The 21,744-nt window shown below is 40.3% G+C and overlaps 1 protein-coding gene across 4 annotated transcripts in view; it reads left to right on the top strand.

The window, feature by feature from the left end:
• uqcrc2a (ubiquinol-cytochrome c reductase core protein 2a) overlaps nt 1-21,744 on the top strand; it is a 42,694-nt gene continuing 20,950 nt past the window's right edge. The window contains exons 1-3 of one of the 4 annotated variants that reach the window (XM_084676705.1): nt 1-120; nt 16,930-17,025; nt 21,346-21,495. In XM_084676705.1, coding sequence (XP_084532831.1) covers nt 88-120; nt 16,930-17,025; nt 21,346-21,495 — 279 coding nt within the window. In that variant the 5' untranslated portion in view covers nt 1-87. Of the gene's footprint in view, nt 121-16,562; nt 16,720-16,929; nt 17,026-21,154; nt 21,250-21,345; nt 21,496-21,744 lie in introns of those variants that run through there. The other 3 variants (XM_084676706.1, XM_084676707.1, XM_084676708.1) reach the window with 3 other exon arrangements.

Genomic DNA, 21,744 nt, shown 5'->3' on the forward strand with positions numbered 1-21,744 from the left:
CTCTGAAGTCCAGTGTATTATGGGTAAGGACGTCAGGTCCGCCATATCGGTGTTTTCTCAGCGGCTAAAGGAGAGACCTGGGGAGTCATGAAAGGGATCCGAACATTGAATCATCTCTCCGTAGGTTGCTGTTGTCGACTCTTTTTAATACTGTAAATGTGTTGATTGACGTGCATATTCCACGGGCTTTGTAGATTGTTTCCAGTGAAGGAGTAGCGTTAGTCCATGAAATACCCTTGCTCGCTGGCTAACTAGCCACGGTTAGCTAGTTACACTAGCTTGTGTTAAAACAAGCATATGCCTAAACCCCAGCTAGCTTTGTTAGAGCTAACTATCGAAGGCTGACTCGCTGAAACTGTTAAATTGGGTTACTTGATGTTTGCACTCAACTAATAAAAACAGACAGTTTATGTATTTGTGTTTGTCAGCAGGATGGTTTCTGCGAGCCATCGAAACCACTGAAGGTCATTTAAGTTCCCGTGGCATTCAGAAGAAAAGCACATTATCGTTTAAACTTCAACCCTGTTTAATCTACACAGGGAAAACATCTTGATTCTGATTCCATGTTTGGTCGTGTATAAATGTTTTTGCTTTTCAAGCCGAATGTCTCAGCAGATGGTTGTCCAGCAGATGGTTGTCCAGCTGACCACTATCGATAGTGTTGGGAAGGATACTTTCAAAACGTATTTCGCTACAGAATACATGGCCAAAAATGAATTTTGTAATGTATTCCGTTACGTTACTGAACGTTTTGTGAATACTTGGATACTTCCACATTGAATTGCATTGTATAAGTACAGGAATGCGGCCATCAAATCCTGTTTACTAAACTGCGTTTCCCGATAACGATGGATCTTAGTTGTTACGAGGGTTCTCTAGTAGCAAAATAACGAACCATCATTATTTCTTACGTGCGTTTCCCGAACATGCTCGTAAGGAGAACCCTAGTACCTGTCTCTTAAAGTGGAACTGAACTGCGATTAGACACACTTGTTACTCTCGCAGGTCGTTTCATGCAGCCACAGGTTGAACAACACCGAGTGGTGTATGTAGCTAGCTACTTATCGTAACTGCACAACAATGCCAACAGACAGAATCGATCAGATCTAAGAGGCAGACCTGCATGACCTCAGTGTTGGTGGGCCACCAAAATGATCGTTTATCATTGGAACACAGACTGAGTCAGTGAGGGTGGTGAAAGGGAAAGAGCCAGGGAGAGACTTCAGATGACAGTGTCACAGCCATGGCAGGACCGGGGGTCAACCATTTTGCCAGCAGCACCAGTATAGGAGACATTGGAACAGCACTGTCTAGTCACCTCAATGGTGGCACATAACCATATCAGCCACACCCACAATGTATAGAACTGCAGACTCTTGTCAACAAAGTGTTGACACTTCAAGAGAAATGGTTTTGCGATTTTCCCCAACTTTATGATGGTTCAATTGAGATTATTTTAGATGAGACTGCACCATGCCCATTGTAATTACATAAACGGCACCCATACAGTGTACAGTACATACTGGTAGGGCTGTCACAATAACTACTTTTTCTTGTGCGATATATTGCACCAAAATTAATTGCGATAGACGATATTATTGCGTCAATTGTAATGTTTTGTCCATTTTATGCCACTGATTACATTATGACCGCCCTCCAGCATTGCCTTTTCAGCTTGAGATATACAAGGTGTGGCGTGAGAGCGTGTGAAATGGTTGAAATGTGTGTCTCACGGCCAATGCTTGAGAGTTGGCAGCCCTGTGTCTGTCAAAAGCACAGCATATTTGTAAATGCTGTTTTTTTGGTGTTTAATGGCTGCATCTCTTTGGCTATATAGCGAGTTACGCTATCCGTTAGTGTGCGCCATTTCGCGCTGTCATGTTAATATTTGCACTGTCGGGAAAAGGCATCTGTAACAACACTGTAGGAAGACCCCTTTCCAGCTCCAGCTGCAGTTGTTGTTCACAGGTTGAAAAACTGGGTGGGATAGTAGTTGGGGTGTGCTTGCCTTCGGCGAGCACAAACCATTGTTATCTCACATATATATATATATATATAATTTATTGTGAGAATGCTGTTCAGCAACTGAGTTGTTTTTCAACTTCTCAGTTCTTCCGCCGTTTTTTGGCCTTTAACTAGTCCTGCATACTTTCACCGATTCCTACAATTTTTGTATCAAAACGTTCAGCTCCTTCAGGAGATGATGGCTATGACTTGTGGTATTTCTCACTTTTATACTTTTTAAAGAATTAAGGTTTTTGTGCAAATTATTCTCCCATTGAAAGTAATGGTAAATCCTTTCAAATCATTAAAAAGCTTCCTCCTCTTTCAAACTTAACTACTTCAGCATACTTTCAGCTAGAAACACCATTCAGACTTTAAAATGTTCACAAGACATTCAGCTATTACCAAATGATTAATCTTTTTCAAATTTCCAGCCAATTTTGAATCGTGACAGTTTTAAATACATGAAAAATGTAGCTCCTTCTTGATTTTTATGATTGAGCAGCCAGCAGAGTGGCACACTAACGAAACCAACGAAATTGTCAAACAAATTCCTCTGACGTTCATGTAGTTTAACTTACAGAAACAGGTTATACCTTAAAATGTAGGAAAACGTGTCCTCTTTCAGCCAATGTAACTACTAAAGAGCTCACATTTACAGATTTTCAGCTTTGAGCCTTGAAGCAAGAGCAGCCTTTCAAATTCTGGGTAAAATTCGTTAGAGAATTTCGAAAGTAGACGTGTTTTTAAACTGCCGGTAGAGTCGTATTTCTGACCGCACAGACATAGAAGGACATGTCGTGGCAACCAAACAGACACGCACCATGAAAGCAGAATTGGGTGACGTTATGGAAACTGCCAAAAGAGTTGTATTTCTGACCGCACAGACACATAAAGGATATTCCATGTTTGGTCGTGTATAAATGTTTTTGCTTTTCAAGCCGAATGTCTCAGCAGATGGTTGTCCAGCAGATGGTTGTCCAGCTGACCACTATCGATAGTGTTGGGAAGGATACTTTCAAAACGTATTTCGCTACAGAATACATGGCCAAAAATGAATTTTGTAATGTATTCCGTTACGTTACTGAACGTTTTGTGAATACTTGGATACTTCCACATTGAATTGCATTGTATAAGTACAGGAATGCGGCCATCAAATCCTGTTTACTAAACTGCGTTTCCCGATAACGATGGATCTTAGTTGTTACGAGGGTTCTCTAGTAGCAAAATAACGAACCATCATTATTTCTTACGTGCGTTTCCCGAACATGCTCGTAAGGAGAACCCTAGTACCTGTCTCTTAAAGTGGAACTGAACTGCGATTAGACACACTTGTTACTCTCGCAGGTCGTTTCATGCAGCCACAGGTTGAACAACACCGAGTGGTGTATGTAGCTAGCTACTTATCGTAACTGCACAACAATGCCAACAGACAGAATCGATCAGATCTAAGAGGCAGACCTGCATGACCTCAGTGTTGGTGGGCCACCAAAATGATCGTTTATCATTGGAACACAGACTGAGTCAGTGAGGGTGGTGAAAGGGAAAGAGCCAGGGAGAGACTTCAGATGACAGTGTCACAGCCATGGCAGGACCGGGGGTCAACCATTTTGCCAGCAGCACCAGTATAGGAGACATTGGAACAGCACTGTCTAGTCACCTCAATGGTGGCACATAACCATATCAGCCACACCCACAATGTATAGAACTGCAGACTCTTGTCAACAAAGTGTTGACACTTCAAGAGAAATGGTTTTGCGATTTTCCCCAACTTTATGATGGTTCAATTGAGATTATTTTAGATGAGACTGCACCATGCCCATTGTAATTACATAAACGGCACCCATACAGTGTACAGTACATACTGGTAGGGCTGTCACAATAACTACTTTTTCTTGTGCGATATATTGCACCAAAATTAATTGCGATAGACGATATTATTGCGTCAATTGTAATGTTTTGTCCATTTTATGCCACTGATTACATTATGACCGCCCTCCAGCATTGCCTTTTCAGCTTGAGATATACAAGGTGTGGCGTGAGAGCGTGTGAAATGGTTGAAATGTGTGTCTCACGGCCAATGCTTGAGAGTTGGCAGCCCTGTGTCTGTCAAAAGCACAGCATATTTGTAAATGCTGTTTTTTTGGTGTTTAATGGCTGCATCTCTTTGGCTATATAGCGAGTTACGCTATCCGTTAGTGTGCGCCATTTCGCGCTGTCATGTTAATATTTGCACTGTCGGGAAAAGGCATCTGTAACAACACTGTAGGAAGACCCCTTTCCAGCTCCAGCTGCAGTTGTTGTTCACAGGTTGAAAAACTGGGTGGGATAGTAGTTGGGGTGTGCTTGCCTTCGGCGAGCACAAACCATTGTTATCTCACATATATATATATATATATAATTTATTGTGAGAATGCTGTTCAGCAACTGAGTTGTTTTTCAACTTCTCAGTTCTTCCGCCGTTTTTTGGCCTTTAACTAGTCCTGCATACTTTCACCGATTCCTACAATTTTTGTATCAAAACGTTCAGCTCCTTCAGGAGATGATGGCTATGACTTGTGGTATTTCTCACTTTTATACTTTTTAAAGAATTAAGGTTTTTGTGCAAATTATTCTCCCATTGAAAGTAATGGTAAATCCTTTCAAATCATTAAAAAGCTTCCTCCTCTTTCAAACTTAACTACTTCAGCATACTTTCAGCTAGAAACACCATTCAGACTTTAAAATGTTCACAAGACATTCAGCTATTACCAAATGATTAATCTTTTTCAAATTTCCAGCCAATTTTGAATCGTGACAGTTTTAAATACATGAAAAATGTAGCTCCTTCTTGATTTTTATGATTGAGCAGCCAGCAGAGTGGCACACTAACGAAACCAACGAAATTGTCAAACAAATTCCTCTGACGTTCATGTAGTTTAACTTACAGAAACAGGTTATACCTTAAAATGTAGGAAAACGTGTCCTCTTTCAGCCAATGTAACTACTAAAGAGCTCACATTTACAGATTTTCAGCTTTGAGCCTTGAAGCAAGAGCAGCCTTTCAAATTCTGGGTAAAATTCGTTAGAGAATTTCGAAAGTAGACGTGTTTTTAAACTGCCGGTAGAGTCGTATTTCTGACCGCACAGACATAGAAGGACATGTCGTGGCAACCAAACAGACACGCACCATGAAAGCAGAATTGGGTGACGTTATGGAAACTGCCAAAAGAGTTGTATTTCTGACCGCACAGACACATAAAGGATATCAATGGTTTCGGCAGAGTCTTGGGTCTCGGAAAATATCCTTATTTTTGGGATTGGACGTACAGTTTTGCGTCTAGGTTAACTTGTTTGAGGTGTGGATTCTGGCTACATCTCTCAAAATCGAGCTAGCGCGATGGCTCTCTCCATAACTAAAAACGGTTCGACTTTTTATTTTTCCACAATCGACCAAATTGGCCAAACAAGGTATGTACATTGAGCTTAAAGTGTACATAATCTAGCAGGATCGTTTTTATTTTAGCAAGTTTTAGAGAAATATGCAAAAATCGAGGCGCGACTGTCATAGCTGACCGTCACGAACAGCCAAACCAGGGCTGGGGTAGCTTAGCTAAGTGTTTGCTGCAGCTGGCGTTAATCCTACGAACAAACGCTTCGTAACTGGAAAGCTTTTACTTTTAATTGACGATATTGAACGCAATGTAAAGTAACTTGTCTTTACTCTAAATATCTTGTCCGTTTTCAATTTGAGGTAGTAGATCTACATACCACTTTGACACACCTGCAAGAAATGATCCGCTGGTTAGATGTAGGATGATCTTGTTATTTACGTAGAAAAAAACTCACCAGGGACAACAACAACATCACCAACCCTGCACTATGAATTATTATTTTGATGTCATCTTAAATTAAGTGTCTGAACAGGACTGGGTGTGCAGGCACGCATGATTAGTTTTTCCGTCTTGAACCTGAAACCAAGATTGTAAGTTAGAAATGTTGCCAATGACCAACAGTTGCTACGTTTTTCCAGCAAGTTCAAGTCATTCCAGTGTTGTCCTTTTACCTTCAAATTCGTTCAACCCAGACTTCAGCAACTGATTTTCTGCTAAATTTTCCTGCAGCTCATCTTTCTGAAATGTTCCCCTTTTTGTTTAGCATTTTTCTTCTTCTTTTCTGTACTTTTCTGCCTTCATCTTTCTGCTTTCACATTTGTATGCATCGTTTCTCTTCTTTCTGATTTTTTTTACCACTTTTTCTTTTCTTTTCTATAGTTGTATGCCATCGTCCAACTTTCAAAATAAAATTACAATTTTCAGATTTTTTTGCAAGGTCAGCAATCCCCATTCAGGTTTTCAGCATTCTCACTGCTGGTTCGCAAGAACAGCCTTTTCTAGTTATTATTTATTTTTGCCCCCCTAAGGCTCAGTCAATATTTGGACTACATACACAACGTCGGTGTTAAAAGTTTCGTCTCGGTAGCGATTGAGTTGCTTGTATTGGGATTTACGTTCCGTTGCACAGTTTAGGAGGTTACAACGTTTTTGTGGCGTCAAAGTGCCTTTTGTCAACAAAGGGTAATCTGTGCTAGCTACGTCACCACGTCAACACACGTTAGCAATAACGCATGGATACAACGTGATAGAGACTTTCTAGCTCGCAAATTGGAGCTTGGATTACGAGTGAAAAATACCACCACCAAAAATTCACAACCATTTGGCTTTGTAGAGAAAGCGATTTCGAGTGGAACTGCAATCTCGGATTTCTGATTTAGGTCGTGAAAGTCTTTGTAATTTGAGCGAGTGCGGGTCGCCCGTGAGACCGCCTAGTAATTTAGGCGGCAGCCATGCTAGAAAGCGTCATAGTAGTATTAGCAAATTTTATAGTTCAATTTTACACTAAAATTCATGGAAATCTTATGACTATTGTGAAGACAGCCAGGTGGTGAGATTTTAATGTAGGTTGCTGTAAAAACTTTGATTTGTTTGCTACGTGAGAGCCCCGTCAGCCTCCATTGACGATTGCGGCAGCAACAACAGTGTTGTCAACGAGTGTTGACACTCGTCGACAACAGTGTTGTCGATCTGCGTCTGGTGAGTATTTTCTTAATTTTGTACCAGGGTCAATTCTACATCCAAATGGACAGCAGTGTTTCAAAGATATGGCGATTGTGAAGACAGCCAGCGGGTCAGCATTTTTTTTTTGTTGTGTAAAACTTGGAATTTGAGTGAGACCGCGTCTTGTTTTGACATTAGCCTCAGAGTCACAGACTCGGCTCTCCCACTGGCAGTGTGTAGTAGTAGGTTACAGTATGACTGTTGCATAGCAACGGTCATATTTGACCGTTGCTATGCATATTTGACAGCTGTCAAGGGAAGTGGCCTTTTTGCCTCAGGTTTCACGTCTTTCGTTGCACTACGCTAGTAGTCCGGTAACTTTTCAACCCCAGCGTACTCTGTTGCTTACTGACGTCAGCTGATTTGAAGCCTAAATAATAAATAAGTCTATGAACTTCAACGTCTTTGGCGAACTATTTCTCTGCTGATCAACAATACGAAAGGTAACAAATACATTGTAAAAAGACACACTGTGTTAAGTTATTTATGTTGGGAAGTAGCCGTGTAATAAGTGGGATAATGTATAGAACGCCGGTCATTATTGGGAAAATAAGCCCCTTCAGGGCGAAACTGTTCGCCCTGTCGGGTCTACTATACATTATCCCTTACAAAAGAAACATTCTAATTTCCTGCGCTTTCAAACAATCAGTGGAGTGTGGATAGCCACGGCAGCTAGCTTGCCTCTAGCAAACTGCTTTTGAATTAGCCATGTTCCCCTAAATTAATATCGAACTTATTTACGTTTTGGGAGGCTTATTTTCAGTTTGCAGACGGTACTATTTGAATCGCAATTCCATCTGAAATACTGCCAGTGACAACATTGTTACAGTAGCTTTTTTCAAAGGGGGTTCCTTGTTTCAAATGGTGTTCTTAATGAATTATGCAATATGAGTAGGCTAAATGCTTGAAAATATCACTAGAAGGGAAAACGGACCCACCTGCAACTGACGCAAGCAAGCACACCCTACAATTTCCCCAGAAATTGTACCCTCTCTAGTTACGTATTGCTACTGTAGGTGAGATGTTAGGTTAGTTGCCTCTTTTCATTTCCACTGTTTTTAAACAAAGTCGACATACCGGCCCGTTCACGTTAATTGGCTCTCATCTCATTCGGCTTAAAGACAAAATGTTCCCACACCGGAGCTGAAGATTGCGGCTTTGAAACCAAGTCCATTTTTACTTGTTCTTCCTAACTAACTGTAGATGTCACGAAACATAATACTTTATAACACAGTGAATTCACGCCTTGTCTTCACCTATCGGTGTCCGCTCTGTGTGTGTGGTGACGCTTGTTCCGCCTACGCCTTCGACACAGAAAGCAGACAAGATGACTGAGGCAGCGGGATCGACCAAAATGTTGGTGACATTTGTTCTTATGTAAAAATGAATATAATCATAATTTTTTGTCGCAGCACAAAAAATGATTGCGCTCATTTCCATATAGCGTGCGATAAGTAAAAAAAATATATATATTGACTATCGCGACAAGCCTACATACTGGCCTTTCTTGGTATTGCTGGTTGTAAAAACTGTACACCTGCATTCATACTTGGCTGATAAGAAACACTACTATAACTACATTTGAACAAGTTGAGACAACCTTTCAGTTACTAGCTATAGCCCCCCCCCCCCCCCCGGAACGAGGGCTTATTACTTGAAAGAGCAAGTATGTACTGTGTCCTCGCAATTACACCATTAGGGCTTGAAAAAACTGTGACTTGCTCAAGTAGGCTAATGGCTAGTAGAACATTTAATAATAAATTCAGTAAATCAAGCAACGCTGTAAGACCCAGTGACCCATTGCTACGACATTGGCTAACTCTACTTTGGTAGGCTATCCTCAGTATTTGCAAGCTATCTAAAATTATACTGTATCTAACATATGAGAAATCGCCGCGAGACAAGCTTTCACGGGTGTTCGCGTGTCTATGTTGCATCACTCCGTGGGGCTGCACCTCGGCCATTACTGTTTACAACGTTAGCAGGACTACTTGGTTTGCGTTGCCTTCTCAGCGTGAGAAGTACAAGGTTTGGTGTGGGAGCGTCTGAGCAGGGGCAATTCTAGGATCAGACCTCTAGGGGTGCTCAGCCCCCAATTAGAATGTGACATGAATACAGTGCCTTGCAAAGGTGCTAAACCCCCATGCTAATATAAATCCCTAATTTCACTTGATAACAATTAATAGATGTATGTATTATTATGCAAAATATTGAATGAATGAAAAAACTAAGGATGTCCCTTTCTTCATGAACTACCAGAATCAAATGATAATAAAGAATATATATATATTTTCATTTTTTTATTTTTAGGGGTGCTTGAGCACTAAAAACCACCCCTGGTGTATAGCCTACTTTACAGTTGAATATTAGCTGATATTTAACTACATACATTTAACCGATACAAATGCTGCTAAAGTTTGCTAGGTACACCACTGCCGACGCTAGCACACCATTTTTCTTTTTTAGATAAAATTATAAATCTTTACCCGGACAAGTGACTTTTGTGCATGGACAAGTGAAACGTTAATGTACTTGTCCTAGTGCCTCAAAGTTAATGTCGATCCCTGACTGATTCCGCTTCGGATGCCATCAAGCGGGAGCTCTGGTCGTATCAGTCCTTCACTAACCAATCAGCCTTCATTAGCAGAATGCTGGCGTGTTATGGGCAACAACGACTCACCCTCTAAGAAATCAAAAGGACAAAAGTACTCGTTCATTCAACTTTCGACCTATAATCCATGTTGATCATGCAAAAACTACAATCAAATCGGAGATTTCTCAACGACAATCAGGCAAAAGAGACAAATTTAGCCGTTTAGCTCCATAGACTCCCATTCAACATGCACTCGCTCGCGATCACCCCCAGTGGAACTCTGGTGGAACTGCAGCCAAATTCATAACAATGGGGCTTAATAGGTAGTGGCAAGGCTCTCCTTAAACAGTCTCTGCAAATAGTGTCCTACCTGACGTCACAATGCCGTTCCGAAGCAAAGACGCGTCTGTCGCTATGCCGACCTTAAAGGAGACATGAAATGCTGTTTTTGGATGCTTTTTTATAGGCCTTAGTGGTCCCCTAATACTGTATCTGAAGTATCTTTCCTGAAATTCAGCCTTGGTGCATAGTTACAGCCACTACGAGCAGTACTTCAATGAGCTTTCCTCAAAACGCGCTGTTTCTGTAGCTTTAAATGCTAATGAGGAGGAGAGGGGCGGCAACATGCGTTAATGTTTACAACGGATGTATCGCAATGGCTCGTAGCCCCCGTTGCTGTAAGATGCCTCGAATTTAGCCATTCTCATTTGATCACCCTGGTTTGCAAAGGTGCACACTCAGTCATTTCAATGGAGAAAGGTGGATATCGCGAGCCATAACACCAACAGCAGAACGGTTATCCAAATAACAAAGAAGTGTACAAAACTGGCGTTACAGCTTTTGTATTCACACACACACTTGATGCCATTTATCTTTACATTAGCAACAGTAACTCAGCTGTTAGCTGCAGAGCTAATGTTACAGCCACATTCTAAGGGTAGCAAGCTTGGTAACCATATACAGTAAAGCAACAAAATGATATAGCGTTAGTTAACTTACTTGTCCAAGGTTTGTAGCTTGACCAAGGAGATTTAGTAATGATCCAGAATTTAATTTCAGCAAGGCCAGCTTTGTGTTGGCTCAAGTTGAAACAGTAGTTAGTGGCTGAAATGCTAAATGCTGCCAATTAATAATTGACGTAACAACTTATTGTAAATACAGTGGTCTAGCCTACAGATTAAGGTAGGCCACTCGGAAGCATGTACACTGTCTGCTTCATTTGATCTTGATAGGCTAAGCATTCTGTATTAAATAATAACAATATACCCACTATTTATTAATTAAAACTAGGCTACTTAAGCATAATAATGCACCTAAAATACAAACGTGAGCAAGGGCAGCAATCGCTATCGAATCAACAGACGTGCAATTTCGCTAGCAGGGGAAGAATACAAACAACAAAAATCACCAGTTAACTTAATTTGAATTTGCAAGAACTATAGACTAATACAATAACAGGCTTAAATGAACTGACATCATAAGTTATACGACTTTCAGTTCTCAAGGACGCACACGCGCAATCTCAACTGCGCTGTGAAGCGCTTCTGACATGCGCTCTACCAATCACGGCTGATAGAAGGCCTAACATTTTGTACAGCTCTAATTCTGATACCATGACGGCAGAAATTTAACCGTGGCGGGCCGCCACGGTAAAATCAACATAGGGGAAACACTGGCTTGCATTTGTACATCCAAGCACTGAGCAAGTGTTATGCTTTGTTTGTTTGCTCGCCATGATGTCTCTCCAGGAAAAACCGATATCGCACTCGCCCTTGCACGGTGGTAGCTCAGTTTCTCATGGGCGGGCCAGATGATCTGGTCGGGCAAAGTAGAGAGAGGGGAGGTAACCTTCCCCCGATCTACGTCACTAGGGGGAGATTTTCAAACAGAGCAATTGAGCCTTCATTTTGTCAAAGGCGGAGAAGAACAAGCAGGGCTTGGTTTACACTTATCGAAAATTCTAGCCACTGGGGGACCAAAGGCAGGCTAGGGGAACTCATATTAATGTCAAATAACCTCATAAAATGAAGTTTTCATGTCATGTCTCCTTTAAATTCCTGAGATATCTACGCGTGCTAGCAGGAAACTGTCATGGTTGCTATACTTAACAGACTGGAAAGTCAACACGTAGAGTATTCTACCTGCGCGCGTTGCTGTCTCGGGAATGTCGAATGGGTGAAAACTTTAAATAGCAAAGTAGAATAAACTGGTTTAAATAAGCCTAAATACAAAACTTCCTACCTAGTAACCATGACAGTTTCCTGCTAGCATGCGTAGCTATCTCAGGAATTTAAGGTCAGCATAGCGACGGACGAGTCCTTGCTCCGGAACGGCATTGTGACGTCAGGTAGGACATTATTTGGCCCTAGGACACTATTTGGCCTGACAGTGCCCTTACCACATTGTGCCTCATATACTGTAAATGTTAGACCCACTGACAGGCTGCCATGAAATGGCTTGCATAATACTTAGTAAGGAGGCCATAATAATTTTGACTCATGGCTAAAGTTACGTTTCTCCAGCTCTCCCCAGGTTGGCAAAAAAAGTATCTCAAAATGCATCAGATTGATGCTTTATATGGAATATTTACAATTTTCTTATGGGGGAGCATGCACCCGGACCCCCTTAGAGGGTTAATATCCTTTTCACCGTTTTCATGCCTGAGGAAAGAACGAGAGGTGACTAGAGAACATACCATTTCTGGGGAAATTGTGAGGGTATGCCTGCGGCTGCCCCAGCTGCCCATACTCTCCTAGTGTTTACATATTTCAAAAAGCATTTAAGTGTATGACTACAGTTCTGACCATTGTGTTCCCTTGATAATAAGTTTGTAAAAATGACATGCATCACTCAGATGGAGGAGAGGTGATACTGGTTGGTTGGAAGAGAAGGAGGCCAAATGTAGCTCATGAAGATGCAGCGCTAGATAACTTATTAAATTGTAATCAGATATAAACAACTTGTTGGTTGCCCTATTATGTCCTATTATCGTCCTATTATGTAATTTGAACGCCCTGAACGGCATCATTTAAGTAATGAGGGCAAGCGCAGGCTTATTGATTACTTAAAAAACGTTAAGTTTCATTATGCATGATAGAGGAGCCTAGTTAGAAAAGGATTTAGCAGTTTTATTATTACAAGCCTATTTTATTAATAATTTTCAGAGTAACCTCAAACCTTTCTTTTGTTTCTTTTACCTTACATTTTCTTTTAGGGCTTAGTGGTCTCGGTTTAACATCATTATTTATAGCGACATCATTACCGGACACTGTTAGCTCGCAATGTAGACAAAGAAGGCCCCTGCAACAAAGTTGTAACTTGGTAACAAGTAGCCAGCTAGAAACCGAGCAGAAGTTTGTAGCCATATAAAGGCCTATATATATAGGCGTTTGTAGCCATATAAAGGCCTATATATATAGGCTACTTGATTTGGCTGCAAGATTCGCTGATTTTGAGTGTCCAAGATATAATGGATTCTGATCTGTATCAACAGTCTAGCCATGTACTAGCTAAGGCTTGTCCGGGAAGAGTGGTTTTTTTTGGTACGGCAAGTCTGGAAGATCAATTTAGGCTAGTGCTACTTGCCCCAATGCACTGGACAAGTTATTAATACTCAAACAAAATAAAATGCAATGTTAGGCCTTCTTCACGTTATGTGCCACTCATTACGTCTATCGATTTTATTGGAGCGAATTCTGCATCAGTAAAACCACCAACCCAAGATCTCTACAGACCAGCTAATTTCCTGCTCAACACTTCAACGGGGGCTTATTACTTGAAAGATGAATTAGGCTTCTTACGGTCATCTCAGTTACACTATGAGGGGTGGGAAATACTGTGATTTGCTTAAGAAGGCAAATGGCTAGTAAAACATAACATTTCATAATAATTTCAGTAAATCAAGCAGCGCTGCAGGACCCAGTGAAATGTATATCCTACAGCTAAGCAAGGCTGAAGCAGGACGACATGAATTATTTTCATGAACAGACAAAGTTTTGACATTGACAAAGTTTAGGCTGTGGCAATGAAGTTCAGGTTAGTAGTCAGATACTTTCACCTATTGAAAAACTTTTGAGTAAGAGGTAAGTTGAACATGTTACGTCGCCGTTTGACTTCCTAAACAGCTGTGGTCCACAGCTGTGGAAGTGTGGAGATGTTTTTGTTAGCTACTCATTAGTGTCTCGGGTAGGCTACAGCGTTGCAGTGAGCCGCCACACTGATTTGAAACCACTGGTAATGGTCATTTCACCAACAAATAGTTTATTAATGTGAAAATAAATCCTACAACAAAAACGTATTTGTGAGGAATGTTTATTTTAACGATTGAAAACAGATGCATCATGACCACTGTAGTATGTGTTGCCCAAGCAACAGAGGCTAATGTCATGATGCTAATGCTTCAGTGAAATAGTAGACTACCGTTTCCGAAAGTAGATGTGGGCCTACTTACTTAATAATATCAGCTAATATTGTACATTACATTTCACAATTATGTTTCACATCAGAAAGTAAAATGATTAAATATCACCCTGGCCTCTTTGCTTGTGGCGTTTCTGCAGCTGCCTTGCAGACTAGTATCCCCCAACTCTTCCGAGTCGACGATCACGCCGGCGTGATCAGAGCGCTGGTCAGCTTTCGGACCACAAAGCATGTAAACAAAGACACTCAGAGGGCTGCCGTCGATTTCATGCGATAGTGCAGACCTGAAGCTACATTTGAGTGTTTGAGTTGTGTAAATAGGCCAAGTAAAACTTAACTTACGATTTTTTCAATTCCATGAAAAAAGTGCGTTAAAAAAAGCGCTCTTTTATGCGCTCGTTGCGTTTATTTGAATATTTTCATCGTTTTTTGTCCAAAAATGAAACGGAGAAAAACGGGTGATTCTGCTCACTCATAGCTATAGCTATAACTTGCTAAAATAAAAACGTTCTAGCTAGATTATGTACACTTTACGCTCAACGTACATACCTTGTTTGGCCAATTTGGTCGATACTGTAGTTGAAGAAAAAGTCGAACCTTTTTATGGAGAGCCATATCGCGCTAGCTCGATTATAAGAGTGAAACAAACATTTACCTAGCATCCACACCTCAAACAAGTTAACCTAGACGCTAAACTGTACGTCCAATCCAAAAAATAAGGATATATTCCGAGACCGACTCTGCCGAAACCATTGATATCCTTTGTGTCTGTGTGGTCATAAATACAACTCTTTTTGCAGTTTCCATAACGTCACCCAATTCTGCTTTCATGGTGCGTGTCTGTTTGGTTGCCACGGCAATGGAGCAGCTGTACTCGCTAACGAGCTGGGCAGGGAATTACACATTTAGCTAGCATCCACACCTCAAACAAGTTAACCTAGACGCAAAACTATACGTCCAATCCCAAAAATGTGGATATTTTCCAAGACTCTCCCGAAACCAGACATGTCCTTTATATGTCTGTGCGGTCAGAAATACGATTCTACCGGCAGTTTAAAAACACGTCTACTTTCGAAATTCTCTGACGAATTTTACCCACCTCTCCATTGAGGTTAGTGAGAGAACTTGAAAGGCTGCTCTCGCTTCAAGGCTGAAAATCTGTAAATGTGAGCTCTTTAGTAGTTACATTGGCTGAAAGAGGACAAGTTTTCCTACATTTTACGGTATAACTTGTTTCTGTAAGTTAAACTATATGAACGTCAGAGGAATTTGTTTGACAATTTAGTTGAATATCAGAAAAAGAGCAGCTCAATCATAACAATCAAGAAGGAGCTTAATGTTTAATTTGCACCAAAACTTTAATTCTTTAAAAAGTATAAAAGTGCGAAATACCAGAAGTCATAGCCATCATCTCCTGAAGGAGCTGAACGTTTTGATACCAAAATTGTAGGATTCGGTGAAAGTATGCAGGACTAGTTAAAGGCCAAAAAACGGCGGAAGAACTGAGAAGTTGAAAAACAGCTCAGTTGCTGAACAGCATTCTCACAATAAATATATATATAACAGCATTCTCACAATAAATAATATATATGTGAGATAACAATGGTTTGTGCTCGCCGAAGGCAAGCACACCCCAATGACATGGGAGCTACATATGTAGTTGTGTTCGTAGAGTGTAGAAACCACCAGATAGAAGTTCTGGGAAATGCATGGAGTTGCCTTAATTTATTTAGAATGAATAAACTTGTGAAACAGTATCGTAATGTAATCTATTGATTTCAACAATGTAACTCTATTCTAAATTGTAACTGAATACAGTTACTCATAATTTGTATTCTGAATACAAAACACCAGTACATGTATTCCGTTACTCCCCAACACTGTCGATAGACTTCGTCCGGCTAAGATTAGTTTGTGGCTTTATTGCTCTGACTTCTATAAACTCTCTGCTCTCGCGATGCTCCTGCCTGTGTATAGTATTGCAAATGTTTACTGCATCTCCTATATAGACTTTAAGACCACGGTTCCTAAAGTAAACAGTAATTGTCATTCATGCCTCACACTATAGTATTGCTGTATTAGGGATAGGGCTGTCAAAATTGCTGAAAAATGGCGTTCGAATGTTCCCTTAAAAAAACACATATATTCAAATTTCTGGTTGCGCATTAGGTACGTCAATAACAGGACAAGTTAATACAACGAAACATAACTACTTGTATACTGTAGGTAGGCCTTATTTATTTAAGTTAAAACATTTTTGACAAATTACCTACACAAAAATAAGTAAATGAACTAATGGCCAACCTTGGCCTCTCGATTGCACACACGCAGTCTTTCTCTCTCTCCTGCACCGTCGCGCTCTCTGCGCATAGCGGTGTAAAATTAACGACAACAATAAACAAATGCTGAGTTCTGATCAAGAGTTTTGTGCAAGCAATTTAAGGTCGCGATTCTTGTCCCAAATATGGCAGGCTTCATTCAGTGATTTAAACAAATATTAATTACATTAAAGTTTTACAGTATAGAACCAACATTGAACGCTCCGAGCGAGCGAGCTGTGCTGTGGTAAACATGGAGATGTAGCCTCAAGTTGCTAGTTGTTGAATGGTAAGCTAACTCTAGTGGTTGTGCTTATTTATTTTTTTTACATTCGAATATACATTTTCATATTAGAAATTAGTTTTTTTACCACTATTCGAATATATATTCGAATTTAGAATATTAGTTGACAGCCCTAATTAGGGAGTACAAAAATAAATCAAGTATTTGTATGCGAGTGCAAATGACTTGTTATTATGTTTCCCTCTCTTTCTTCAGAGACGATGCTATGCAGCCAGGAGGAGTGATATCCTGACTGAGCCCTATTCTGGCCTCAAGAAGGCCTCAGTCTCTCTCCCTCCCCAGAATGTCCAGGTAGGCTATCGTTCACCTTCATACATGTCCTTTTGTCTACGTCTTTAATTAGCTGTACAATTGACCTATTGCGAAAGCCACGCCCATAACGCGGCTTTGACCAGTCTTACCTTAGCTACCGGTCACTATTTGAAGAAGCTCTGCCAAGCTTTCGGTCATTAAGGCCAAAATGCCATTACGGTACATACAAATTTGATAGCTAGTACCCCCAGGAGTTTAGAGGGGAGAGTCATTTTTCACCTCTCCACTGCCCAAAATACAAGGGTAAAACAATGTGGTATGGCCCCATTCTCTGCTGAATATGATATAGATAAACAAACATACTTTTGTCTGTTTTAACGCACCAGTTGAAGGCTACTCTAATCCTATCTGTTGGTAGCCTTACAGAGTAGCTGGCTAATCTGTTGTCATTCATTGTCTAACTAGAACTAATGCTATAGTAGATGTGGGATTACATTCGTAAAACATTTTTTTTTAATCATAGTTACTATTTACTAGTATGATTGGGCGTACTTCTAATATTATCTCAATAGTAGCTAGCTGTTAATATTATTCAGAGCAGTGCTGTCAAACAATTAAAATATTCAATTGCGATTAATCGCATTAATGTCATAGTTATCTCACAATTAATTGCACATTTGTATCTATTCTAAATGTCCCCCCTGAATGTCCCCCCTGTCGCAGGAGTCGCAGGAGATCTCGGACAGACCTGCCCCCACTGCAAAAAAAAATCCTAGGGGAAACACTGCATTTTGATTTGCCTTTTTTACTAACTACTTGGAAGACATTTTCATAAGTCACATGATCTAAGTTCAGCTTTTTATGGCCCTATTTGCAAAGCTTTATGGTGCCATTTTTACGGAATCCCCTTGAAAATGTCTTGCAAATATATAGTTAGAAAGAAACTCGAAGGCAAATCAAAATGTAATTGTTTGTGGACAGTAAACCACATTTGTGGCTCTTGATTAGACATTCTCTGGCTCAGTCGAGGAAACAGAAAATGGTATGTTCATTTCCCAACTGGGTCTTCGGGTACGAAAAAAACAAAAAAGCATGAATTTCCAACCCATTATTCAGAAACAAAACTGACAGTGCAAAAACAATTTTCAGAATTTGCACAAACAGGCACACAATTTTGAAAAAGTTATCAATATTAGCGTGGATTTAATGCTATTTTCCAAGATTAGCAATTTATTTGAGTTTTGTTTAAAACTTTATTGAAAATGGAAAGGTTGTGGAAGTAGGCCATACTGGTGTATATTTAAGATTTTTTGACACCATTTTGAAAAAAGTTAGGATTTGCGAGGATTAAGCTATTTTCAAAGATTAGTGATTTTCTATCATTGGGGTGTACTTGCCTTCGGCGAGCACAAACCATGCCCCCCTAAGGCTCAGTCAATATTTGGACTACATACACAACGTTGGTGTCAAAAGTTTAGTCTTGGTAGTGATTGAGTTGCTTGTATTTGGATTTACGTTCCGTTGCACAGTTTAGGAGGTTACAACGTTTTTGTGGCGTCAAAGTGCCTCGACGAAGGGTAATCTGTTCTAGCTACAAACTATTTGGCGAACTACTTTCTCTGCTGATCAACAATACGAAAGGTCACAAATACATTGTAAAAAGACACACCGTGTTAAGTTATTTTTGTTGGCAAGTAGCCGTGTAATAAGCGGGATAATGTATAGAACGCCGGTCATTATCGGGAAAATAAGCCCCTTCAGGGCGAAACAAAACCCCTCCGCTTCGCGTCGGGGTGCTGTTCGCCCTGTCGGGTCTACTATACATTATGCCTTACAAAAGAAACGTTCTAATTTCCTGCGCTTTCAAACTATCAGTGGAGTGTGGGTAGCAACGGCAGCTAGCTTGCCTCTAGCAAACTGCTTTTGAATTAGCCATGTCTCCCTAAATTAATCAAACTTATTTACGTTTTGGGAGGCTTATTTTCAGTTAGCAGACAGTACTATTTGAATCGCAATTCCAAATGAAATACTGTCAGTGACAACGTTGTTACAGTAGCTTTTTTCAAAGGGGGTTCCTTGTTTAAAAAGGTGTTCTTAATGAATTATGCAATATGAGTAGGCTAAATGCTTGAAAATATCACTAGAACGGAAAACGGACCCACGCAAGCAATTTGCAATTTCCCCAGAATTTGTACCCTCTCTAGTTTATTTGAAACTTCATTGAAAAAGTAAAGACTGTGGAAGCATACCAGACATTGTTAAGATACTCTGGTGTCTGTTTGAGGTTTTATATTCCTAAAAATATTATAAAAGTCTACATTTTTCAAAATGTTATGGGTTGTTTTCACCCGGTTCCTTACGCGATGCTGCAAAGTAGCGTCTTCCGAATGTGAGACGAATGTTGAATATGAAACTAACTTCACCTCTGTCAATTAACACACTGTTTCGATGTTTTTTGTGTGAAATGTTCCCACACCTTGGATGACTTGGGTCATACTGATTTCTCTGCCTCCGTCATGTGTTTCAGATAGTGCTGTCAAACGATTAAAATATTTAATCGCGATTAATCGCATTAATGTCATAGTTAACTCGCGATTAATCACAATTAATCACACACTTTTATCTATTCTAAATGTCCCTGATTTCTTTTTGTCCCAATCTTTTTTCAAATTTTAATGCTCTTATCAACATAGAAAAGTGGTTCGGATTGCTTTGTGCAAATATTTTTTTTATTGAAAACAACATTGCAATCGCCTGGCTTTGACGAGGGGGCAGAGAATTCGCATCAGCTGTGTGCTTGGCCATCAAGTGGTATTTCAGACTGGACGTGCTGCGATGATAGCTCAGTTTACAACGACAAAACACACAGATCACTGGTCTTGTCAATAGAACCATTTGGCAACTTTTTAAAAGCAAACTTTCCATTCAGAATCTTATTGGCATCCATTTCGGCATCTCGCGCTCGTCATCCACTCAAAACGTAACGTTAGCCTACTACCAGAGAATGTCTAATATCCGTAAACGGGCTCTGCTACTACTCTTTAGCCAGCTCGCAAGCCAAACGAGTGTTTGGCGTGCCTGTTGTTTTGTTTCCGGTCTAGCTAGATCCGGTGTGGTGTTGTAGTTTTTCTAATGTCGGTAGTTGTTGCAACAGCATGTGAAAAAAACTACAAAGTTTGCTAGGCCAAAAAGAGCGTTAATCGCGCGATAAAATAATTGACGCCGTTAATTTGGGTTTGCGTTAACGCCGTTAATAACACGTTAAACTGACAGCACTAGTTTCAGAACATTACTCAACAACATCTCTCCGATGGCCTTTCCTCTACCTCCACTCTGCACTCAACGTAACTTTTTTAAAAATACTCAAACATCTCCGCGACATTGAGTGGCGTAATTTGTTGCCAACGCTTTAATAATTGATTTTAATCAATTTAATCGATTCGTTGTTGAAGCCCTGGATTACATGCAAGTGTAATAATAAATGACAATTTTAAACCATACAAACTGCAAATGTTTACTCTTCAACAGGTCTGCAAACGCCTTTGTAAAACGTTTCTTAACAAACAAATTTTTGTAACACATCGACGTTATCTGAATACATACGCTCCGAAAAGTGAACAGAAAGGATTTATTGTCTTCATTCACTTTCGCGTGACTGCTAGGTTTAGCAGTAAGACGTGAATGATATTCGTTCTTTGATTACAGGGTCAGGGTTTCCCGCCTAAGCAACACACGCCTGCCGCCTTAACAACTTCGTAAAAAAAAAATAATAATGGCGACATCCACCGTGTTACTCTGTCCTGTTTTCTCCCTTCCATTTCAAAACGCCAGTTTCCCTTCTCTGCAGAACGACTTAGTCTATTACAGAAACTATCGCCAAACTGACAGCAAACCGAATCTGGCGGGAAACCCTGCGGTTACATCAATCTTTGATTTGATTACATGTTTTGTTATTTTGGTCATTTTTGCAACTTTTTTACTTTACTTACAGTTCAGTGCAGTGTAATTGTGTGCTGTGATAACAAAATGCTAGTGTAATAATGAATAATTTCAAATCATACAAAGTGTCATGATGCTTTGTATTTAATTATTTTATTTTTTTACCCCCCCACCTCCGTTGAAATGAACGAATGACTCAAAAAAACTTTTGTTCCTTTTAATGAACAAGATTCAAAGAACCGAGTCCGTAAAATGATCCGAACTTCCCATCACTACCCGCTATACAAAGACGCAAAACTTGATGGAGGAAGAACGGTAACTAAGGTGGGCGTGGCTTTTGCGAAAGGTCAATTGTATAGACCCCTTCCTGTACGTGGAAGACTAATTTCGGTAGTCCTCAAATCTTTGCTTGCTTTTCAGGTTTCAAAGCTGCCAAATGGCCTTGTGATTGCTTCCTTGGAGAACTACTCTCCTGTGTCCAACGTGGGTGTGTTTGTAAAGGCAGGCAGTCGCTATGAGACCCTGGAGAGCCAGGGGGTCAGCCACGTGCTGCGGTTGGCAGCTAACCTTGTGAGTTACCTGTTGTGTTCACTTCATTCAGCCATGGTATCATTGTGTTAGGTGGTGCCCTGTATTAGCTAGTGTCCTGTATTTGCTGCTACCATTTTGTACCAGTTACTTTACCTGACTGCAGGTGCGTTTTTAGTATGCTCAACAATGGATTATTTCAAATGTATGTAGATTACATTCTATGACCCCCATTAAGCTTAATCTATATTTTTTGAGAGATTTGATGTTTGCCCTTGATTCCTAGTTCAA

Source organism: Hypomesus nipponensis, chromosome 17, assembly GCF_054491055.1.
Source record: "Hypomesus nipponensis isolate SF chromosome 17, ASM5449105v1, whole genome shotgun sequence".
Taxonomy (NCBI): Eukaryota; Metazoa; Chordata; class Actinopteri; order Osmeriformes; family Osmeridae; genus Hypomesus; species Hypomesus nipponensis.